The 24,004-nt window shown below is 39.1% G+C and overlaps 1 protein-coding gene across 1 annotated transcript in view; it reads right to left on the bottom strand.

The window, feature by feature from the left end:
- Nucleotides 1-732: 732 nt before the first annotated feature.
- Nucleotides 733-24,004, bottom strand: part of CLTRN (collectrin, amino acid transport regulator) — a 37,443-nt gene continuing 14,171 nt past the window's right edge. The window contains exons 6-9 of the mRNA XM_023753742.1: nt 15,716-15,822; nt 14,763-14,876; nt 10,003-10,197; nt 733-1,467 (exon numbers count right to left, since the gene is read on the bottom strand). Of these exons, the coding sequence (XP_023609510.1) occupies nt 1,311-1,467; nt 10,003-10,197; nt 14,763-14,876; nt 15,716-15,822 (573 nt within the window). The 3' untranslated portion in view covers nt 733-1,310. The remainder of the gene's footprint in view (nt 1,468-10,002; nt 10,198-14,762; nt 14,877-15,715; nt 15,823-24,004) is intronic.

Here is a 24,004-nt window from a genome sequence, read left to right as displayed (position 1 = left end):
TACATATTGTTTTTGTGATTAATCACTATGCTTTAATTATGTTCCATTTGTAACAATGAAATTGGGGTCACCACTACATGAGGAACTGTATTAAAGGGTTGCGGCATTAGGAAGGTTGAGAACCACTGCTCTAGAACAAGTCTGCTTAGACATAATATAAAGTAATTGCAGGAGTGATGGCTCATCACCTTTGCTCTATTCTATTCATTAGAAGCAAGCCACAGGTCCCATCCTCACTCAAGGAGTGCAGGTTGCATGGAGGTGTAAACATCAGGAGATGGCAGGTATCTTAAAGTCTGTCTGCCACACTCTCACCTTCCTCACTTCTTACAGGTGTATGTCCTGAGAGCAGACCTCAATAAACCTTCATGCAAGTATCCATTTTAGAGTCGATACTCAGGGAGCAGTATTGGAGGCAGGGAAGTGAGCTAGAAACTGTTGCTGTAACATCAACTATGGGGATAGCAGTGGGAGACTGAGCACCAAATTTTCTTTCTATTAATAAATGTATAATAATTATTAGCATTTAGAACGACACATGGCCTATCTGAAAGGAAAACCAATTCTAAAAATTACAAGATGTCTTCAAGGAAGGATACATACAACAAAAATAATTCATTTCTAGACTGTAGAACAGATTAAATGTAACTAATAAAAATTAGGCTTACTATGTTTCACCGTGTAAAAGTAAACCTCAGACCACAGTCACATAATCAAAAAAATAATTAGCACTTTATTTAGTATAGTACTTTTACAGATTGCAGAAAAAGTCAACAAATAGAGCTGCACTAGTAGAGATTGACAGAAAATACATAAGCAATAGTTATAACAGGATCAAATTCTACCTTATCAATACTTCCATTTTTATCCATCCCATGTACAATAATTACTTTTATCCTTGCTTACTTAGTCATATACAGAGTGATATAAATAATATTCATAATTATTATAGGGATTCTCCATTGGAAAAATATTTTTCCTTAGGTCTCCAGAGTGTAAAATATATATAGTCCTTATTTTTGGAAATGCTTAAATACTGATGGACTTTTAAATCAATAATTACAAACACCAAATGACTACACTTACACACTGTGTTGTCAGGGAAATACTTTAAAATATTTGGAGTAGTCAACAGCTTATGATTCCAATGGTCTTCACAGGTATTATTGATTCACTTTCATGCACATTCAAATTTTCTTACAAAAGAAGAATGGTGAAACAAAATATGTAATCTGCCCTTAATAATTTATGGTGCTCAACAGTTGCACAGAAACATGTGTGAGTTTCTTGGGAAGCAGAACAGCAGCCCTTCAAAGAGGGGTGAGCCGCTCATCCTCTGTCATGAAAGTGTCATTAATGTGCCATCCCTTCGTATCTAGGGGGTCACAGGGGATGCCATTTTCAATAGTGATCGTGTTTTCACTCTTATCTTCAGTGTCATCCACTTCAGATGGTTCTTTGTTCTTCCTAAATGCACATAAAAAGAATTATTGGGATCTAGGAGAAATCATGGTCTTCTACACAAATAGGGAAAGCAGGAAAGGAAAGAGGAAACTTAGAATGATGAAAAATTGATGCTATTTATCTATATATATAAAACCCTAATACGCAAATAGACCAAAAGGCGGAACAACCAAACAACTGGTTGCTATGATGTGCGCTGACCACCAGGGGGCGCACACAGAACATGGCGGGTGTCAGCTGCAGAGGGATGGTGGAGCAGGTGAGCAGGGGCGCCATACCAAGGCAGGGCACCAGTCGCTGTCATCAGGGCAAACCTCTGATGATTACTGAAAATTCTTTGCTCCTGTGCGCCACAGACCTGCCTGGTGCTTGCACCTGCAGCCAGTGCTGGCCCCACTCACACCTGCTGCCAGAGCCAGAGCCACCGCTTGCACCCACTGCGGGTGCTCGGCACTGGTCCCTATCGCTTGGCGCCGTCAGTGGGTGTGAGCGGCAGCTGCCATCCCCAATTGCCCCTAAGGGCTTCTCCATCTCCCCCTGCTCCTGAGGGGTGATCAGGGCAGCAGCCGCCGCTCACACCTGCTGATGGCACCAGCCCCACTCACACCCACTGCCAGCACCAGCCCCAATCACTCCACGCCATCAGCAGGTGCAAGTGGGGCCTGCTCTATCACTGCGTGGGAGCAGCGGCAGCAGGAGCAAGGCTGCTGGCAGACAGGGGACCTGGGGCCACAGTGGGAGGAGCCAGGCAGGGGCTTGGAGGATGGGCCGAGACCAGCCCCTATGCCCACCGCAGCCTCGCAGCCCACAGTTCCTTTCAAGGTGCATGAATTTGTGCACTGGGCCCCTAGTTTTCAAATAAGCTTCAAAGATCATAAAGAGCTGATGTGGTGAAAAGATGCTATCAAGATAAGAAGTCTGCATGGATGACATATACATATTGATCAAAATGAATGATCTTACTTGGAATACATATATACGAATGCATATGTATATTTATATAAATGAGTATGTTTGCATACATACATATATACATTACATTAACACACAAATTGAATGAAGGAATATGAGGGAAATGTACGGTAAATTGGTAAGTTAAAAAATTTGGCTCTAGGACAGCGGTTCTCAACCTGTGGGTCACGACCCCTTTGGCGGTCGAATGACCCTTTCACAGGGGTTGCCTAAGACCATCCTGCATATCAGATATTTACATGATGATTCATAACAGTAGCAACATGACAGTTATGAAGTAGCAACGAAAATAATTTTATGTTTGGGTCACAACATGAGGAACTGTATTTAAAGGGCCAGAAGGTTGAGAACAACTGCTCTAGGAGAACTTCACAAAAATTGAATTTAAAAAAGTAATAAATTCCTCTCATAGGATTTGATAAATTAATGGTCTGCAAATGTTGAGTGAAAATCAAATTGAAATGACATATGAAGAAGCAAGCTCACATTACTTTAGAGCAAGGAAGTAAACATTATATATTGTAGGTATCATTGCTTGGCTCTACTCATTACAAAACAGTTGTATTTATTTGTAAGCCAAGTTTTTGGAACTCAAAACATTTTACTGATTATATTACAACTCATAGCTATAATTCCAGGTCATTTCAAAAATGCTACATGACAGGATAAATTCTGAGTTTTCATTCTCAGATCCTTTGTAGACACTGCTACCCCACCCAAGTGGTAACCAGGCCCTTAATATTTCTTTGGAGTGTGGAAAACTGTAGCCTTTAATTCAAAAGTTCTTCCTGTCTTTTGTGAAAGACCAAAAACAGTTGAGCCAATTATGCTTGATATCATAGAGGTAAGGAGCAAAATGGAGAGGTGGGTACCTCTAGGCCAGTGGTCGGCAAACTGCGGCCCCTTGAGTGTGGCTCTTCCACAAAATACCATGTGCGGGCGCACACGTACAGTGCGATTGAAACTTCGTGGCCACACTCAAGGGGCCAAAGAGCCGCATGTGGCTCGAGAGCCGCAGTTTGCCGACCACTGCTCTAGGCAATCACAGAGAGGAAGAGTTTCCCTGAGGCTTATCACAAGTTAAGTGTTGGGGCACAGTGGAGGCATGATGTTAAGCACAAAGCTCCCAGACTTACCAAAGATTCTATTGTCCCAGGAATCTAAGGAAACTCCAAAGAGGCAGACCTGAATCATCACATGTCTGGGATGGTAGGCATTGCTGTGGTGACTGGGACAGACTCCCACCACTATGGAAGTGCCTTAGAACCTTAGTGACTCTGGAAGGTGAGGAGGTGGTGAAGATGCCCCAGTGACGACTGAGGTAGGGTTTCCTATTAGTCCTATATGGAAGTCTACTCCAATATGCTTTAAAGAATATGGTGTAGGAAGAGAGAGAGAAAAGAAAGAGCTTGTGTTTATGAAAGAATGGTAGCTGATGTAGAAAGAGTAACAGAAAATAACCACTATAATAATAATTTATTCTAATGAGGCTCATCAATGGATACTAAACCACTGAGTGAGAAATGGTTAGGGAACAGGATATTTACATGGTCTCAATATATCACCCCCACAAGCAATGTACTAATTATAAAGAGACATTTGTATTTTGTCAAGGGAGGAATTTGGTGAACATCACCAACAAATGAGACAAATTCACAAGTGCCTCCAGATGTGACACACTAAAATTATATATTATATATGTAATTCTATGTTCCTGCCCTACCCCATCAACATTTTTTTTACCTTAATCTCTCAGGAGGAAGTAATCAGAGAAATCAAAACCCAAATAAATGTAAATATATGTTGTAAAACAGCTGATCTGGACTCAGCACAGAGTGGGCTTGGAATTGGATGAACAGACACATAGGTGGCTGGCTACCTAGTTATACAGAGGGTAAATGGATGGATCAATGAATGTATATCAATGAGTGACTGGCTGGATAAAAAGTTAATGGATGGATGGACTAAGTTACTCAGATAGTACCCGAAGGTGTATCTTGAATGGAATCCACTGCAAAGAAAGGAGAGAGAGAGAGAGAGAAAGAAGAAGAAGAAGAAGAAGAAGAAAGAAGAAGAAGAAGAAGAAGAAGAAGAAGAAGAAGAAGAAGAAGAAGAAGAAGAAGAAGAAGAAAAGAAGGAAAGAAGAAAGAAGAAGAAGAAGAAGAAGAAGAAGAAGAAGAAGAAGAAGAAGAAGAAGAAGAAGAAGAAGAAGAAGAAAAGGAAGAAGGAGGGGGAGGAGGAGAGGGAGGGAGGGAAGGAAGGGAAGGAACACATACACGAGTGATATTTCCTATATCTCTTGTATTGTTATTTTTTCAAATGGATGGAGGAAAATATTCATTATCCTACCTTAGGAATTAAGAGTTAGTATAGATTTTGCCAGGCTTTGTTGATGGTTTATTAGATAATTTCAAATAGCTGGAGTTCATAATGAAAGTAGCATCCAATACTGTAGATCCCACTGTCATCACTTGAAAGTATTGTGCCATTTTATATGCCTCTGTCAAATGTGTCACTATAAGACCCAATGCTGGGTTGAAAGTTGGGGGTTATAGTCCCAGAGACCTAGGAAAGGATAGGCTTCTGTGTTTCTCCATCCTCAGAGTGAGACACTACAATGGCTATTCCAGGCCCCAGCAATCAGTGATCAACACAGGTTGGGGTGGGCATAGTTTCATGTGATGAGAAGGTCCCCCTGCCAGATGATGTCACCTACCAGAGGATTAGAATACTTTGGCCCCTCCTCTTCTGGACAGGAGTATTGTTACTTTCCACGTCCTCCAGAAAGCAAACAACAAAACTGACATTCTATAACGATCAATCCCATCATTTCATTTATAGTACCCAACATTCATTGAATAACTATGTTTTAAGTGCCTACTATATGGTGGAAGAGACACAGTCCATGTCCTAAAGTGAAAAGAAAAGATTCAATAAAAGGGAAAAACTCCAAATTTCACTCATGCTCCCTCCCTCCATTTTTTTTATGGATTACAAAAGAGAGGAGTGATATTTCAGTAGGGATGAAGCCCTGGAAACAAATGTATATTTATAAATTATCATTAAAAAATGCCCAACTCAATCAATTTTCCCCCAAGTCACTCCAGATTGGGCTTGAAGTGAATAATATCCATAACAATAAGGAGATTGTAAACAGTCCAATCTTACCCTAAAAATTTCTGTGTTAAGTATGAAAGCCATATTATAAAAATCTTAGTGGATGGAGCAGTCTGAAGTAGGTGGCAATGTAACACAGTGTTGGAAATAACAGTTGCTAGTGTTTATTTACCAGTTTCTTCACTTTAAAAACGTTTTTATGGGATTGGAATAAAACTGCAGACAGGTGATCCCAGGCAGATCACTGCAAGGAATCTTGCCTCCTGCTCCTCAACCACAAAGGAAAAATAATCCATCCGTCACTACAAAGGAATGGGGAGGAACTAAAAAGGAAGATGCAAACAGATGAGGACAAGTTTTATTTTTTAGAAGGATTTCTCAACCAAAAGAGATGCTGAGTGAAATTGCTGTGGAAATTTAGCAAACTGAGCTGTGTCAGTGGCAAAGTAGGTACATATTGTTCTTTTGTGACCTTAGAGTCACTCATACAGAGTCTTGACATTGCTGGGCTTCACAAATTGCAGTGTCAGTAACATTCTGGCTGGTGGACATGATAAGCAGTTCAAAGGTGATCTTACAGTAGTAATACAGCATTTTGTCACGTTTCATAGTGCGTACTGTAATAAACTGATTCACTGCCTGTGCATTGCTTCTACTAAGAATAATAAAACTTAACTATCTTTCTGAATCATTCCGATTTGTTGTTCTGAAAAAAAAAATCCTGAAAAATAAAACTAAGTGTTAAATGACTTCCGCTGTTCCTGCAATGTCAGGTAGTTCAGGAAGAGAATAAAAAAAAAAAGTGACTGGCCCAGCTGGCATGGCTCAATGGTTGAGTGTCGACCTATGGACCAGGAGGTCACGGTTCGACTCCTGGTCAGGGCACGTGCCCGGGTTGAGGGCTTGATACACAGTGTGGGGTGTGCAGGAGGCAGCTGATCAATGATTCTCATACATCACTGACGTTTCTATCTCTTTCTCCCTCTTCCTTCCTCTCTGAAATCAAATATATAGATATATATTTTTGAGTGACTAAAATACCTAAAAGTAGCCCCTAGGAGCCTTCAGAGTGAATAATCTCCCACAGATCTAGAGAGAAAAGGGACAAAAGAGGAGACAAAAGAAATATCGCGTGTCCCTCAGAACTAGGGGGTGTTAATGAATAGGGATTGCTCAAGATAAAGTAGTGGTGGCGAAAGAGTACTTCTGTCTTCCTTCAAAAAGATAGGGCTGAAGAGCCAAGGCCCAAGAATAGCCATAAAAACAACAAAAGATAGACAAATATGATTTTTAAACACATAATAAATCATTGGAGAATTGGGGCTGTCTTCATAATCAATATGGATGATTCCTGGGGAAAATCGTGTTGCTGGAACAGTTTCAGTGGGCATTGCAGCACAGTGAGATTGGTGGGCTTTGGGATCAAGCCTGCCTTGTTTTAAACAATGGTACCAGTACTTTCTAACCATATATCTATAGGCAGATTGCTTTATATCTGCCATGTGATAGCAATAATAATAATAATTAGTATCTATTACATGGCAGAAACCAGTGCTTTGCGCACATCATTTCATTTAATTCCCATTGCAATATTATGAACAGTGTATTGGTGTCCCTACTTTTCATATTTGAGCTAAGATTCAAATATGTAGAGTAACTTGTCTTTCAGAATGCAACAAGATTGGTGAAAGCAATGGACCTAGAACTCTATTTAGTCTCGCAGGCTTCACTCAAAACACATATGTGATTCCTATTGAGTATGTACATTTAAGAACAGCAAAGAAAAAAAACATAATTATTAAGCTCTAAAATTTCTGAAACAATTAGGGAGCTAGGTGAAAAATATTCTCATTTTCCATATGTGACATACTAAAGGTCACTCAGCTAATAAATGCCAGGGTCTGAGACTGGAACCTAAAACCAATAGTATTGATCCAGTGCTCTTTCTACTAAAACACACACAGCACATCATCGATATCATCACCATTACCATTATCACATCATCCTCACTATTATAAGCATCATTGTCAACATCATCATCCACCATCACTATCACCGTTATTACTACCAACACCATCATCATCATCACCATCATCATAAGGCTGACAAGAGAACTAAAACATCTACATCTGGGCTGGGGCTAGACATAGATCTAGTACAGACATCATTGTGAAGTATATGCAGTTCATCTTGTCTCCCTCAAGACTAAAGGTTTAAGGGACAGATCATATATTTTCCATGATTAGAAAAGGCTTTCATCACAATTATTAGGGCTCTCCCCACTTCAAACTATACCTTCTCCTCACTCTGAAATAATACTTTGCACAAGAGAAACCCACCAGATTATAGCAAACTTAAAACACAACTAATCAATTTATCTTCAGAACGCTGTCATAATTGTCCTGACTATATTTGCTAATTATTGATGCTCTCCAGGTTTACAAAGAGATTTGTCCATCTGTTTTCCTAGTTTGAACATGAAATGAATTTGTGGAGGCAAAGCTGTGACAACAGCCTCACTTCTCCCAGGCAACAGATTATGATGCTACACACCCAATTATTATATTACTGTAGAATCTACTCAGAAGGAAAGAGCTGATCCCAGCACAAACTAGCTGAAAGGCCAGCAAATGGCAGGATAATAAAATAATAGTAACAGCTAACACTTATTGAGCGCTCGCTGTATGCCAGGCACCACTCTAAGCACTTTACTGCATTAACTCTTTTTACCCCACCAAGTTAATTATTTCTAGTATACCTCGCTGTTGCTATAGCCAAGTTATCTACACACAGAGGAAAAAATTAACCAACGTGATTCTAGCACCACAAACTATATTCTCCTGAGCTTGATTTCCCTGACTCATTGCCTGTGCTTCCTGATATTCATACAGTTAATGGATTATATATAAGAGCAGAATCAGGTGATAAATACTTGGAATCTAAGCAGTTTATCTCCAGAGTCCATTTTTTAAACTCCTATGCTATATTGGGAAACAAGGAGATAAAGTCAATCCATAAAGGTTACAATCAATAGAATCCATAGAATTTTAGCATTTTAGGATTAATGCAAAACTGTAAAATATTAAATGTAGGTATTCAAATATTACAGAAAATATTTCTTAATATTCTAAAAAATAATAAAAAACAACTTGTACCAAGTCTCTTTGTACAAGCTCAAGAAAATCAAGCAAGCACAACTTGATCTCAATCTTTGAGTTTAATTTGGGACTAGACATAAATCACATTTATTCCACAGCATTTCACTTATCATTTGTGAAAAATTATAAAGCCCATCATTTAAAATGATTCCCATGTGTTAGTAACTAAGGTGAAACATATGAAAAGTAGCAAACCTCAGGAGAAACATTGAGTTGAACACACACTTGGCCAAACAGATCTTTCATGTCCTATCTGGGCATCAACCCTTTTGAAAACAATGCATGCCCCACTTATCAGAATTTTCCTTTCTCGATATCATAAAGAAAGGTTTAGAAGCATCCAAGTGTCCAGTGAAGAGTTGAGGCCTCCCTCCACTTCCCGTCTGTATCAGAGGTACTTGTAAACAAAGTTTTCTCCTTTCATCAAGCTGAGAAATCCTGTCTCTTCTCAACCTGCCCCACAACCTTACTAACTCCACCACTAGTCTGAAGTTCTCTCTTGAAGTAATATCATTCATTTAGACAGCAAAATTTGCAAGTGTCCCAGAATCCAGGTAAATAAACTCAAGAAGTAGAAATTTATTCAAAAGGTGCTAAATTGGAAGCTGTCAAACTAAACTAATTAAAGTAACCTGAATATTTATTAAAATGCATCCCATTCAGAGATTCTAATTTAGTGGGTCTGTGATAAAGCCAAGGAACCTACATTTGAAACAAGTGCTCCAGGTGAGTCTGATGCAGGGAGTTTATTCAAAGGCCACTTGGAGGAACGCAGTTCTATATCATACCATAAGCACTAGAGGGATGAGCATCCATCAAAGGGGGGAAGTATAAAACAGCCAAAAAGTATCTGGGACAAGATGGCGGCTACAGGCACTGGGCCAAGAAGAGGTAGGCCAAGGTGGGGAGGAAAGAACTGTGGAACTGCTGGCATTTGGAGGTGGATGACTACCAAAGACTAACTCTGCCTACCCAAAAAGTCTGCTTAGCTCTGTATATCTAGGTTATAAAATCATAACGTAGATTTAAAATTGACTCTGGATATGTAACATTCATATGGTGTAGAATAGAGAATTATAGTAATGGAAAGAAGCATAATTAAATAAGGGACATTGGACTCCAAAAAGCCTCTAAAAACAAGAGCATAAGTGATATTTTTTAAATCATCATTTTTTTTCAAAGTTTCGGATATAAGGCATTATCTTCAGCTAGGGACAAATCCTCTCCTTATTTTTCCAATTCATGAGCAAATAGAAAAACACACTTTAATCATTCCCTTTCAATATCTTACCTTCTACGTTGCCGGATTCCTGATAAAACCAACAGCGTGATTGCAACTATGACGATACAAAATACCACACCAAATATAATAATCCAGATGGGCACAGATGGGTCAGTGGGTGGTGCAAGAGTGGAAGGAATTTTTAAGAATTCCAGAGTCTGGTCATTCAAAGAAAAGGCACTGTTGATCCGGTTCCTATTCATTCTAAAATACGATAACAAAAACAAACAAAACAAGACAGAAAAAAATTAGGAACAGAAAATGTAGACCTATCTCTCCATGATTAGGCAGTGTGACGAGGGCATTCATGCTGTGGTATTCTTTTCATAAGTTGCTGTGCTCTTCTATGCACTACTGCCCTCCCTTGTTGCAAATGTCCTAGAAGTAACCAGAAGTCCTGAACTTTGAGCTCTGCCCACCATGTTTTATTTCCTAAGAGGTAGCATCTAGATTAAAATGACAATAATCTATTTAAGGTGATTTGCATAAATACCAACAGCCCCAAAAGATAAAATTATATGTTAACAAGTGAATGATGAACATGAGAACAAAAGAAAACCAGGAAGAGAAAAGAAAACATTAATCCAGGAGCAGTTGCAAATCCATCAGTTTGGTCTTTTTTCCCCCATTAATTCAACAAACATTTGTGGAAAACTTACTAAGTACCAAATACTGTGCTAGGTGCTATAGAAACAATGTGAAATAAAAATACTAAAGACCTTACAGTCTAGAATGATGACAGATCGGCCCCTCTACAATCACAGTGCAAAAAATGTTCTATGAAAAAGGCAAATATGGGTACAGTTGGGGAGCCCAGCAGAGGGCTAAGTACATCATAGTGAGAAGTCAGGGCTGCTTTCCTGAGAAGGCAACTTTTGAACTGTGTTTTGAGGAACAGGTAGGAGTTCTTTAGACCAAATTGTGTAGTGAGTACGGGAATGGAGACATGGGGTAGTATGATTTTCTCAGTAAACTACAAGTAGTTCTATATGACTAAAGTAAATGGTGCTTTAGGAGTCCAAAAGTCTAGAAATCATGCTACTTTTCCTGGGGAAAATCTGCATTTTTGGTGGTGGTACCAGTTAGGGAGGCATGGAAACATGCCTTAGGGAAGGGTTGGTTATAAAGACTTCTTTGACTGAAACCAAAAAAAGTTAATTTCTAACTGGAATTTGAAAACTAGATGAGATTTCTTAGAGATATGGTATGACCTTTACTGAATTCACACTGGACAAGCTGACTTCATCTCCCTCTAGAGCAGCCCTGAAAAATAGAAATGCAATGTGAGTCTTATGTGTGACTTAAAAAATTTTAGGAGCTGCATTTTTTTTAAAAGTGAAAACTAACAAGTAAAATTAATTTTAATAATATATTTTGCCCAATACATCTAAGAAAATATAATTTCAACATATAATCAATATTGCCTTGGTTCATGTCTTATTTTGTATTAAGTATTTGAAATTCAGTGTGTTCTTTCCACTTAGAGCATATCTAACCTAGTACTAGCTACATTTCAAGTGCTCAATAGCCACATATGGCTGGTGACTACTGTCTTGTACAGTGCCCGTATTGAACTTGACAGTAATGGCTTGAGAATCTCTGCAGATCAGCACCAAACTATCAGGAAAGACCTCCTTTAGCAAATAAAAATCTATGCTGAGGCATGATTATTCATTAATATAAAGATAATCCCAACCAGATAATCTATAGCAGGAGATAATGTCAATGTGATTTTTACCAAACTGTAGAATGTTTTCTTTTTTTACAAGCTAATATTGATAATCCAGGAACACAAATCTTTCCACAAAATAATGAACTCCTCTACTAAGGTGTAAGTCAGAGTAAAATGAAAAGTTGCTCTGCATTCTCATCCTATCTATTTGGTTGGTTAACACTTTGCTATTCTATCACCTTTCGGGCTGATTCAAAGTTCCAGTTCAGTACAGACTAAATCTCAGTCCACCACTGAAATCCCCAATAGGTATCAATCAACAAGAATCTTTCAGCCAAGATTGGCCTTGAATATGGACAGACCCTCACAAAACAGCTAAAACAGACATCTTAGAACTGGTCAGTCATTCCCTCACCTGATTCTATAGGTGTAAACACTCCAGTAGAGAGAAAAAAAATCACTGGACTTGGTGGCAGCATGCCTGGGTTCAAGTCTCGCTGTTTATTTTTCTAGCAAATCAATTAATCTCCCTGAATCTCAATTTCCTCATTTATAAATGAGGAATAAGAATAATGACTCAAAAATGACTGGCATTGGTATTAAATGCCACAGATGCATAAAAACATGCCTGTGAACCAAAGTGTTAGGCAAATTAGGTATAACTAATATTATTTTTCCCAACTATGTAGATCCTTCAGACTTGAAATTTCTCTTACCTGCACTCTAAGTACCACATCCTTCTTTTCACTCTATCCTTCGCTTTTGATATTGTTTCCTTTATTTTCATACAATCCTGTTGAGCCCTATCCATTCCCTGACATAAATTTCCATTCTATTAGCCATCCTCACCCCCAGAATATTTTCTCCTGCTATTTGAAACAAACATTTTGTTGTGAACATATTCATCTACATATCTACCTTCACCCCAAACACTTCCTCCTTAACATGAACTGAGGCCTGGTTTAACCACAAGTGCCTTCATTTTCCTTGTAGCCCTCCCACACCACAGGGCTTGAATAAAAGCCCTTTTCACATGAAATGCAATATTCCTAGTTCTTACTACCTAAGTGGTGGGTCTTAACAGTATTCTTAGTAGCAAAAGTGTAGGAACAATTTAGTTCAAATCATCATTTAAAGCAGATTAAATCATTTCCCATTGGTATAGATCAGGAGTGGGGAACGTCTGGCCCGCAGGCCAAATAAGGCCCTCGAAATCATTTGGTCTGGCCCTGCCAAAGCATTAGTGGTGAGTTAATGAAATGTTTGACCAAATATAACAGGCTATTTTTTTAAGTTGAACATTTTCTATGGCCTACAAATAATGTTATAAATATCCAAATGGCCCTTGGCAGAAAAAAAGGTTCCCCACCCCTGGCATCAATAACTTTGCTTCAGCAAGGGAAATAGATGATTGTTCACACAAAACCTTTGGCATTTGATCATGTGCTCATTATCTTAAATGTTAATATTTTACAGAAAGCAAATGAGTTCTTTCACTAGATATTTCGCCTTGGTAAAGACAATAATGTGAACCTTAGTAACTTATAAATCCATAGTAAAGAGAGTTATGTACTTTGTTTCATTTTTCTTTTTCAGAAAATACAGGGCGTCCCAAAAAATGTATACACACTTTGCACAATGATTAATTCCAATGGGTTAAATCTGAAAAGAAAGAAACATCAACTGAGCTATCAGCTGTTAAAGTGTATGTACATGTTTGGGATACCCTATAGTTTGTTTCTTCCAATATACCTTTGCCCAACATCAATCATGCGTGGGATCTGAAGTTTTGATACATAAAGTGTGCACAGTAATTGAAATAAAAACAAATTGCATCCTTCTGCTTCTATGAAATAAAGGCTACATTTCCCTTTTCAAAGTTTGTTATGATCACAAGGAGAGGAGGAGGGGAAGCGTGAGGAAAAACTGTAAATCTTGAAATGGGCAAAAAAATATCACTGAGTATCTGACAAGAACACCTTTCTGGACAACTTCTGCCTTTTATTGTTTATGAGTTATTTTGCAAATCTGTAAGTTGTATATAAAACTAACATAATGTAAATGATTCCTGTCCAAAGAAAATCAAGTGAATTGTGTCTGGTGGAACATGATTAATGACTACTTGATAAATAAACTGGTGCATCTTTTTTTAAATGAATATCACCATTCCTCGATTCCTATGTATGCATGCTTCCTTGAAGTCTCCTTTGAACTAGTTTTAATATTTTACTAGTTTCCTCATTAATGAATAAAATAATAAAGTATTTGATAGAATTTATTTTTTATTTGTATGAATCCTAAGTTTACCTCTTTTTTTAAAAAGGTATCTTTTACAAATTGGTAGTCACAAAATAGTCATGGGGACTTAAAGTAAAGCACAGGGAATATAGTCAATAATATTATAATAACTATGTATGTAGTTATCTAAAAGGTATCTTTTAAAGATAAAGACTATACATTGACTAAGGAAGGTAAGTTCTTAGAGACCCAAGAAATCTGAGCTAGGGGTATCATATTATTCTTGTTTTATAAATGAAAAAAAGAAAGCAAAAGAGGAGAAGTAATTTGTCTATATTCAAATAATTAGCAAGAAGCAAAACCAGAATTAACAACCTAAACATTTGGCCTCCAGAATTCATGTGATGAACCATCACACAATAGTTCTGTACAAGGTGTTCTTGCTTTTAAAAAAAAGACAGTACTAAACATTCTTAGCTAATATTTAAACCAGGGTCTCTCAACCACAGCATGATTGACATTTGGGGTCTAATAATTCTTTGTTGTGAGATACTGTCCTGGGCATAGTAGGATGTTTAGCAGCATCCCTAACTTCTGCCTGGTGGCAAACTTCCCTCTGCCCCATGCTGTGACAGCAAAAATATCTGGAAGCATTGCCAAATGTCTCTTGGAGGGAAAAGTACCCCTTAATGAGAACCATTGATCTATAATCTCTAATACAAACTAGCAAAATAAAATCCTTGACATCTTAATAAATAAATATTGTGAAGCAGAGATAACTTTCTTTAATGCCTATGAAAAGAGTTGAATTAATCAACAGGCTGATTTACTGGTATAAGGCATATTTCACAATGATTACCTTATGGCTGACTGTATTTCATCAGCAGGAAGTGTGTAGTTTTTCGTAGGATCTGTAACCACAAACCAGAATGACACCCTCTGGGTTATATTGCAAAGTAAGACATGGGAAATTCTGCAAATGATGGGAAGAAAAAAAAAACACTGTAAGCAAATTATACCACATTTCATTGGACCATCTACTCTGGTGTCTTAGCTATTAATGAAAAGTAATTTCTACCATTATGAAGAGAGGTATTATTAAGAATAAAATTACATAGGAAATTTCTTTTGTTTCAAAATCAATACTTGAGGACCATTCCTTATATAAGGATTCTACCAAAAAATAAAATCAAGAAGAATTATTTAGTAGAGAGCTTTAGGGACCTCACTTTCCATCACCTGTTAGCTGGCAGCACCCCTGCCTTCCAAACACTGGGCCTCTCTGAACCACTGAAGCTTCTCAGATCCAGATAAATCCATTGTCCACTCTTGATCCAATAGTTGCTCTAATGGCCACTATTTCTGTCCCTCTCCCACTCCAGTATTGGGGCTGGACCAATAACAGACCTCCAAACTGAAGTGTTATGTTCAGTTTACCATAAACCTTTGAACATTGTTTTTGCAGTTACCTGCTTTCCAACCGTAAATTGGAAATGTGCTTCCCTCTATTCATATACATGTATCCACCCACCCAAGGGCACCCTGACCTCTGTGCTAAGGAGACAGTACTGAGGCCTCTCAGCCAATGCAAGAAAAGAAAAAGGAAATCTGACAGACATCTCTGGTTTGAGACTCAGACACCAAGAGAAGGAGGCCAAGCCTAGAGTGCAGGCCGTCTGCCTTCAAGCCCGTATGGAGAAACAGAGTGATCCTTACCCTTGTGCCCAGGCCTGGGACTCTGCTCCTGGTGCAATAGGTTGAAAGGAGGACAATACCACTACCCTCCCTAAGCCTTTCCTGTCTGCCATCTACCCTGATGCAAGAACATCACCAGCACAGGTCACAGAGTCACAGCTGGAGACTGTGAGAGAACTGTCATGCTGGTGTCTTATTACTTGAGGCCCTGCCACCACCAACTCCTAAGATTCAAAACCACAGTTCTTTTACCCTGGTGAGTACTACTCTGCCCCTGCATGAGTCAAGGATACTACCAGGTCACCTACCACCATGCCAGCTGGCAGGTCTGCCAAGCCCCAGAACCCCCTCTCCTTGTCTGGTAGCACCCACATATAGAATCACTGCTAACAATCAAACATTTGCCTTCCTCCCACCCACCCACTCACCCCTACTGCCTTTTCCTAGGAAAACACTAATGAGGAAGGCATTTTTCACCCCTGCTTGTCCAGTTTGCATACTAAAAAGTTTGTTCTTATTTTAAACATTAAGTATAGGCATCGTTATTATCTTGGAGATTGTCATAGTCTTTCTTTCAAAGATTCATATAATAGGATTCTTCCACACCACAGTTTCTCCAGCTTGGTACTGTTAACATTTGGGGCCAGATAATTCTTTCTTGCTTGTTGGGTGCTGTCCTCTGTATTGCAGGGTTTCAGCAGAGTCCCTGGTCTCTAACCTCTCGGTACCAGCAGCATACCCACATTGTTAAAATGTCATTGCCAAATATTCCAGGATGTGGGGGTGGAGGGGCTTGGAAAGAGGTGTGTGTGTGTGTGTGTGTGTGTGTGTGTGTGTGTGAGAGAGAGAGAGAGAGAGAGAGAGAGAGAGAGAGAGAGAGAGAGACACACCCTAGTGGAGAATCTCTGAGAGACAGTGACCTCTACTGGCAGAAACTGTTAAGCTTGTTCTCCCAAAATGTGTGAGTTTAAAACATGTCCAAAATACAGAGAGATGAACAAAATAAAGTGCATGCTTGGCAAAATTATTTTCCCTAATTTTGTAGAATGCTGTAGTGTGTGAATTATTCATGGTTTTGCCCTTATTAATAATCAGTGTAAAGTTTTTTTTTAATGAGCTACTTATTTAAGCTCTGCAGGTTGTCAAAAATTAAAAAGTAAGATAGCAACAAATGCTGGTAAACATGTAAATTAGAATCCCAGGCAGTGCAGTGAATGTCCATGGGTCCAGTCATTCTGGAAGTGTTTCCTAGAACAGAATGTGGCTACCAGAAGTTCTCTTACAGAGAGAGAGAGAAAGAGAGAACTGTATCAGTGAGACTGTTCTCTGTCAAACTGTTTGTCAGAGCTAAGAACTGGAACAACCTCAATGTCCATCAGTAGGGGAATGGATCACGTAAATCTGGTCTGTGCTATCAAGCGAGTCCACAGATTCAAGGAAAGAAAGAGCCCAGGGCATCTGGACTATTGAGCCAGATAATTCCGTGTTGGGTAGCTGTGCTGTGCATTGCAGGATGTTTAGCAGCAACCCTGGCCTCTCTTGAGTAGTTGTCATTAGGCCACCTCTGCTAGTGACAATCAAAAATGTCTGCAGGCATTGCCAAATATCTCCTGAAAAACAAAGATCACCTCCAGTGGAAAGCTACTGAACTAGAGCTACACTTTTATAAATAAAAGGATAAATCTCAAAAATACATTTATTGAATGAAAAGGATGGGAGGTGTAATGTTATATGTAGCACATGCCATTTTTATAAATTAAACAAACACCAAGTAATACTGCTGGCATAAGAGAGGAGGCCAGGAGCCAAGTAAGTGGTCATTTGAACATTTGCCTATGATTTTCTTTCCACCTAAAGTCTCTTTAAATACTGCTCAAACATGAATTTTGTGGTATTTGTCTTTAGAGGCAGAAGATAGCTGTATTCTCCCTTGGAGCTTGATTTCTAAAGGGGTGGGGACAGACGATAACCAAGTAAATAAATGTACACACTTCCAGGTGGGAGAAATGCTGTAAGAAAAATAAAACAGGAAGAGGAATGCATACACTCCATCAGTTCTTCCCTGTGTCCTCCTCACCATGGTACTACACTGTCTCTTAATTCAAGTTATTTATTCAGTGTTTCTTTGGGGTGCCAACTCATGCTTTAATATAGCACTTTGGCAAATAAAGTAAAAACATTTGAAATAAAAATTCCCAAAAGATTAAAATGATGCTGAAAAGAGTAAAACCAACATTTACAACGAAGATAGTTACTGTTAGATACAAAAAGTCTTGGACTAAAACTCTACAAATGACGCTTTTCTTTTGAAGATTACTTCCTGTTATTTGCTAGATTAGAGACTAGGCTTTTCACTCTACATGACTAGAAAGGGCTTGAGATCTTAGTGTGTCAATGAGAACACTGCTGGCATTCTGAGTAGGAAATTCCTCATTATGTGGCAATGTCCTGACATGGGTATCACATTGGTTATCTCTCATCCCCACCTTCTAAATGCCACAACAATTTCCTATAATAGATATAACCCAACAACACACCATTTCCATATGCAACCTTGATATGCTACATGGCTGGAATCAGTACTATACCCAGGTGAAAAACACTTACAAATCTCTTCAGACATGTCAAGGTCATGAAAAACAATGGAAGATGGAGAAACTGTTAGATTGGATCAGCCTAAAGAGGAATAGATTCTGGAACAGAAACAGGACATTAGTCTAAAAAAAGAAAATCTGAAAAATGCCACAGTTTAATAACATAGAGCCAATGTTAATTTCTTAATTTTGATATATTTATCATAGTTATTTAACACTAGAGGCCCGGTGCACGAAATTAGTGCATGGGTAGGGTCCCTAGGCCTGGCCAGTGATCAGGGCCGATCGGGGCCTTCCGGCTGCTGACCGGGGCCTTCATTCCGTGCCGCCTCCTGGTGGTCAGCACACGTCATAGCTAGTGATTGAACTCCCGGTCTCCCAGTCGAACTCCCAAGGGGACACTGCATATTAGTGTTTTATATATACAGATAATAACATTAGGAAAATGGGTCTAGAGTAGAAATTCTGACCCTCAGTGCATTTTAGGCTGGCTAATTCTTACTTGTGAGAAGTTGTCTATTCTTTTGAAGGATTTATGCAGCATGCCTAGGCTCTACACACCAGATGGCAAGAACATATCAAATTGTGAAAAACAAAATGCCTCCAGACATTTCCAAATATACTCAGGAGCAGTGAAGGGACAAAATACCCTCAGGTTGAGGACTATTGGGATACAGAATCGCTCTGCATTATCTCTGCAATTCTCTTGTAAATATACCTTTTTTTCAAATTAAATACAAACACACAAATACAGGAGCAAAGCAGTTATTTTTAAAGTTCCCTGGGCACACTAAAATGATCTATAAGAATAAAATAAGACAATGGGTTAAAAATAGTTCTTACTTGCTTCATGGATAAAGAGATAACAGATACACATGTACTTAGAAAATCAGGAAGAGCTGTGTTCAAATGCAAGATAATGGCATCTGTCAGCATAAGGGTGCTTTTAATATTTACACAAAATTTTAAAAATGTGTTCTGTTGTGTACTAAATTTTATCGAGTATTTATTAGGATACCCCCCCCCCACTGTACTGGTGTCTTAGGAAGCACTATTTCCATAATTTACCCAAGACTGATATTACCAAAAAAAAGGGCAATACTTTTAGCTGCATAGGGTCTTCTTCAACCGAATACTAAGTATACCTCCTGCATTGAGCTTCCAGGGAGAATAGTAAGTCTAAGACGTTAAACAAACAAAAAAGTCACTGCCTTTCCTCAAGTGTGGGGAGCCCTGGACTGAAGGTGATTCTCCAAGAATTGGCTCCATTGCCATTTCTCATCAATGGCACCAGACAGGGCCAAGTGCATCCAAGGGGTCTAAGAATCAGGCTCTTGTTTCTGGAAATCAAAAGGACTAAATAGGAGCTGGGATGCTGTCTTACAAGCACAAGACTGTTAATCCCCTTACCATGGATACAACAGCACGTTGTTCCCTGTTTAGATCACAAGACTTTTCCTTGAATAGGCAGAGGAGGAAACCCATTTGTGCCCTACACCATTAACTCAGAAAGAAAATGTCATGCCTGAGTTAGACTTCTACCTCTCTTGCTAAAAATGATAGATTATCTTAAAAGCCAATATTTGAGTAAAATTTTACATTTAGATTATATTTTCCATAGAAATGATTTTCAATATTTCAAAGTTCCTGTAAAGCTGTTTTAGTAAATCTGGCCTAAATCTTATTGTAAAATCTTGAAAACACCTGGTTGTCATCTTCAATCAAAGTCCCAACAAAACTTCAAGTAACCTGACATAATGAAATCAGAACTTTCTATCATTTAATTTTTTCTATACATCTTCCATTCTACTATTAAGAAAATCCAAAAAAAGAAAACCACTTGCTATCAAGGATTGTAAGAAAATACTATGAGCACTAGGATAGGGGTGGACTACAAGGGGTCAGTGGGAGAAAAAAAGGGGCATATGTAATACTTTCAACAATAAGGATTTTTTTAAAAAAACAAACATTTGTTAGTAATGATTCCAAAAGAATCATATTTAGTCTGTCCTCCTATAATATCTGATAGCGCCAGCTTCTTGGGTGTGGGGGCCTAAGCTGTATGAAACCTGGTTTTACCCATCATTTAAATATCAATGCCTACCACCTACTACTTTCTATTCTTAATTTAATTCTCTGGATCCAACCACAGTAATGCAGTTCAACAGGCCAGCCGCAGTAGACCACAATAAAAAAAGAGGTCCATGTTCCCCTCACCATTGCCTTTGGTGCTCTGTCAGCTCTTGCTTCTTGAAGGCATTTGGAGCAGTTGGGTAGCTTTCCTGTTGCTTCTGGCTATTACAAAGTCTCTCCCCTCACACATAACTGTACTCTCTGTGAGCAGTTCGCCATCTGATGATCACTCAGAACACACAGTCACTGGTGCAGCATGGGCCCCAACTCAGCATGGGCCCAGCTGTCAGCACCCCACCTGGCTGCAGGGTGTATACACATTGGAACTCAGTCCCGCCCGAGTGCTATGGGGAAAAGAGTGGAAATGCCACAGCCTCTCTCCGAATCCCCAGCCTTCTCTCCCACTGCCTGCTTGGGCTGATGGGGACTGGACCGGTTCAGCTCTCCAGCACCTCCTGCGTGCATGCAGCCAGGGCCTCCCTTTAGAAAGGACATTCTCTTTCACAGTCAGTCGATGTTACACTGGACCAAGAATATGCCAACTGTGGGTTTCCCAATATGCCAGGACATCCTCAGGAGATACTGAGCTCGCTGTCATTGGAGGTGATTAAGCTGGTATAAGAGATACTATAGTAAGGACCAGGCAAAAAGTGGGATGAAAATGAGAGTATTGATTATTCTGTTTATTTCTTGACTATCGTTAGTGAGTTACTCTATAACATTTTCAATTCAGTGCATCTCAGTATCTTCAAGTTTTCTGTAATATTCATAGAATAAGCAATAATGGGGTGGGCAAAACAATAGACAGCAAATGTTCAAGATTTGAATCCCTGAAGCCATCCCAGAAAGGGATATTTCCAGAATTCACTCTGTTTCACACTGGCACCAAAAGACCTCTGAAAGGCAATATACTTTATTTATTTAGTTAGTTATTTAGTTATTTATTTAAAATTATGTTTTTTAATTTATTTTAGAGAGAGAGGAAGGGAGGAGAGAGACAGAAACATCAATGATGAGAGAAAATCATTGATAGGCTGCCTCCTGCACGCCCCCTACTGAGGATTGAGCCAGAAACCCGGGCATGTGCCCTAACCAGAGTCAAACCATGATCTCCAGGTTCATGAGTCAACGATCAACCACTGAGCCACACCAGCCAGGCAAGGCAAAAGACTTCAAACCTGAGCCAGTTGCCAAGTGTGTCTTCCATGCACCCACCACATGGGATATGGTCACCTCTCTGCAAAGTTATCTTTAAGCCCACCTAGCATTCTGTGGTGCCCTTTCCCACAGGGGAAGCATTTGTGTAAACATGAAGCCTCCTTTATGGCAGGGCATGTAGAATTCGGCCCAGCACTTTGAATTGCATTTTAAACACATCCTAATTCATTAGGCAGACTTGTCACTCAGCCCCAACAACAGTATTGCTGGGACTCACAGCCTGAGCCTTTACCGAAAAAAGTTTGCTGACCCTGATCTAGCTTTGCATTTTTTATTTTTTTCAACTGATTCTGGCAACAAAAACATTTATATATCTTCTGCACCCAATTCCAAGGAAAAGATATTTTTGCAATTAATCCAGTTCAGATATTCCCAGACTCCTACAATGCCCAGAGTTCTGAAAAAAAAATGTTTTTAAAGTGAATTCTTCAAAATTAATCTGAAATGTTTAAATGAACTTTTCCTAAGAATGGAAACATCTCATTTAACATAGTAATTTACAAGATGAAATTTAGGCACTTAGAGGATATAACAGTAAAATGAGCACAGCAACATATAAAACCTGCTAAATAAGAAGGACTAGAAAATAAAAAGAGATTAGGTAAGGGATTAGTAATGTGAGATGACCAGTAGCTTTTTTTCTTTTGAATTTTTTTGTGATGCTATTATCTAATTTTTGTTTAAAAAAATTATAAATAATTGTGAAAAGAGTACTGGAGGTTCAAGGCATCAAATAAAAGCAAATATATATTTTCTAAACATCTATAAAATAGTAGAGTTCACTTAGAGCATAATTTTGTTTTACTATAGACTTCATTCTTTTAATTTTTTGAATCATGTGAATATATTACCTGTTTTTAAATAAATATATATATGTGTGTGTGTGTGTGTGTGTGTGTGTACACACAAATACATGGATCACATGTTTAATTCACTCCCCCAAATTCCACTCCTACTTTATTCCTTATATTTATAGCCCATTCATCATATATTGTGTGGGTTTGAGGGAGACCAATAAATAGCAATCCTCTTTATCAGCTTCTGATGCATTATAAAGTTAAGACAAAAGAATGCATCAGATAGGAGACCAAAATAAAAGGCTGGGTTGGAGGATGTGACTTTAATCAGCAGACAAATTTCCTTCCTAATTTAAAAAAAAATCCTGAAATGAAATCAATTCCTCTACAGTGTCCCATGTAGAACTGAACTGAGGCAGCTATCACCACACACTGGAGTATTATACAAGATATTCAACACCTTATGATCTGCACCTACCAATCTAAACAGTGCTCAGCTGTAACCAGCACACACAGCATTCCAGGTGTGTGCCTGCCCATGCAGGGCCAGATTCTGTACTTACTGTAGGAAGCAGCAAATGGCTGCGGCCTGAGGGCAGGAAGGCTCTGAAAAAGAAGAGAACCCAAGCCCAATTTCTCCTTGCAGCTCACCAATCAGATCATTCATTTTACCTCTCAAGAGAAAGAATGAGGGATAAAGGAGAGAGAAACCAGGAGTGTTACCTTAATCACAGATAGAGATAGTAGGAAACATCATAACTAGAGAAAATTCCTCTGGATGAATAGATAAAAATGTACAACTATTAAAAATTGTCCTAAAGCCTTTAAGAAAATAAACAAGGTACTATGACAGATACCAGCAAACCTATACATATTTATTTTCAAAATGAGTACTATGGATTTATTTGTCCCCCTCCCTCCAAATTCATATCTTGAAGCCCAAACCCCAAATATAACTGTATCCTATATAATAAAGAGGTAATATGCTAATTGACCATCACACCCTCACAAGATGGCAACGGCCACAGCCACAAGATGGCAGCGCCCAGTCCCCTCAGCCCCTCGGGGTGGGGGGAGGGGGCAGCAGGTGTGCGGCTCGGCTGCCGTCAGAGTCCCCCAGTCCCCTCAGCCCTGTTAGCAGTGAATTTTCATGCGACCATTACCTTTTTAAAAAAATCCTTACCTAAGGATATGCTTATTTCTTTTAGATCATCTGTTCTCGGGGAGCAGGCCTAAGCCAGCAGCTGGGCATCCCCCAAGGGTCCCAGACTGTGAGAGGGCGCAGGCTGGACTGAGGGACCCACTGTGTGCATGGATTTTCATGCACCGGGCCTCTAGTTTGGAGATAAGGGCCTATAGGAGGTCATTATGGCTAAATTAGGTCATAGGTGGAGCCCTAATAATATAGGATTAGTGTCCTCATAAGAAGAGATACCAGAGAGCTCACTCTTTCCCCTTCCACTTCCCCTTTATTGAAGAGGTCACATGAGCACACAGTTAGCTGGGGGCACCTGCAAGCCAAAAGAAGAGCCCTCAGAATGAAATCTACCTTGGCAGCACCTTAAATTTGGACTTTCCAACCTCCAGAACCATGAGGAATAAATTTCTGTTGTTTAAGCCACCCAGTCTGTGGTATTTTGTTACAGGAGCCGAGCTGACTAATA

The sequence above is a fragment of the Myotis lucifugus genome, unplaced genomic scaffold (assembly GCF_000147115.1).
Source record: "Myotis lucifugus unplaced genomic scaffold, Myoluc2.0 scaffold_49, whole genome shotgun sequence".
NCBI lineage: Eukaryota > Metazoa > Chordata > Mammalia > Chiroptera > Vespertilionidae > Myotis > Myotis lucifugus.
This window is presented reverse-complemented; position numbering and strand designations above follow the sequence as displayed.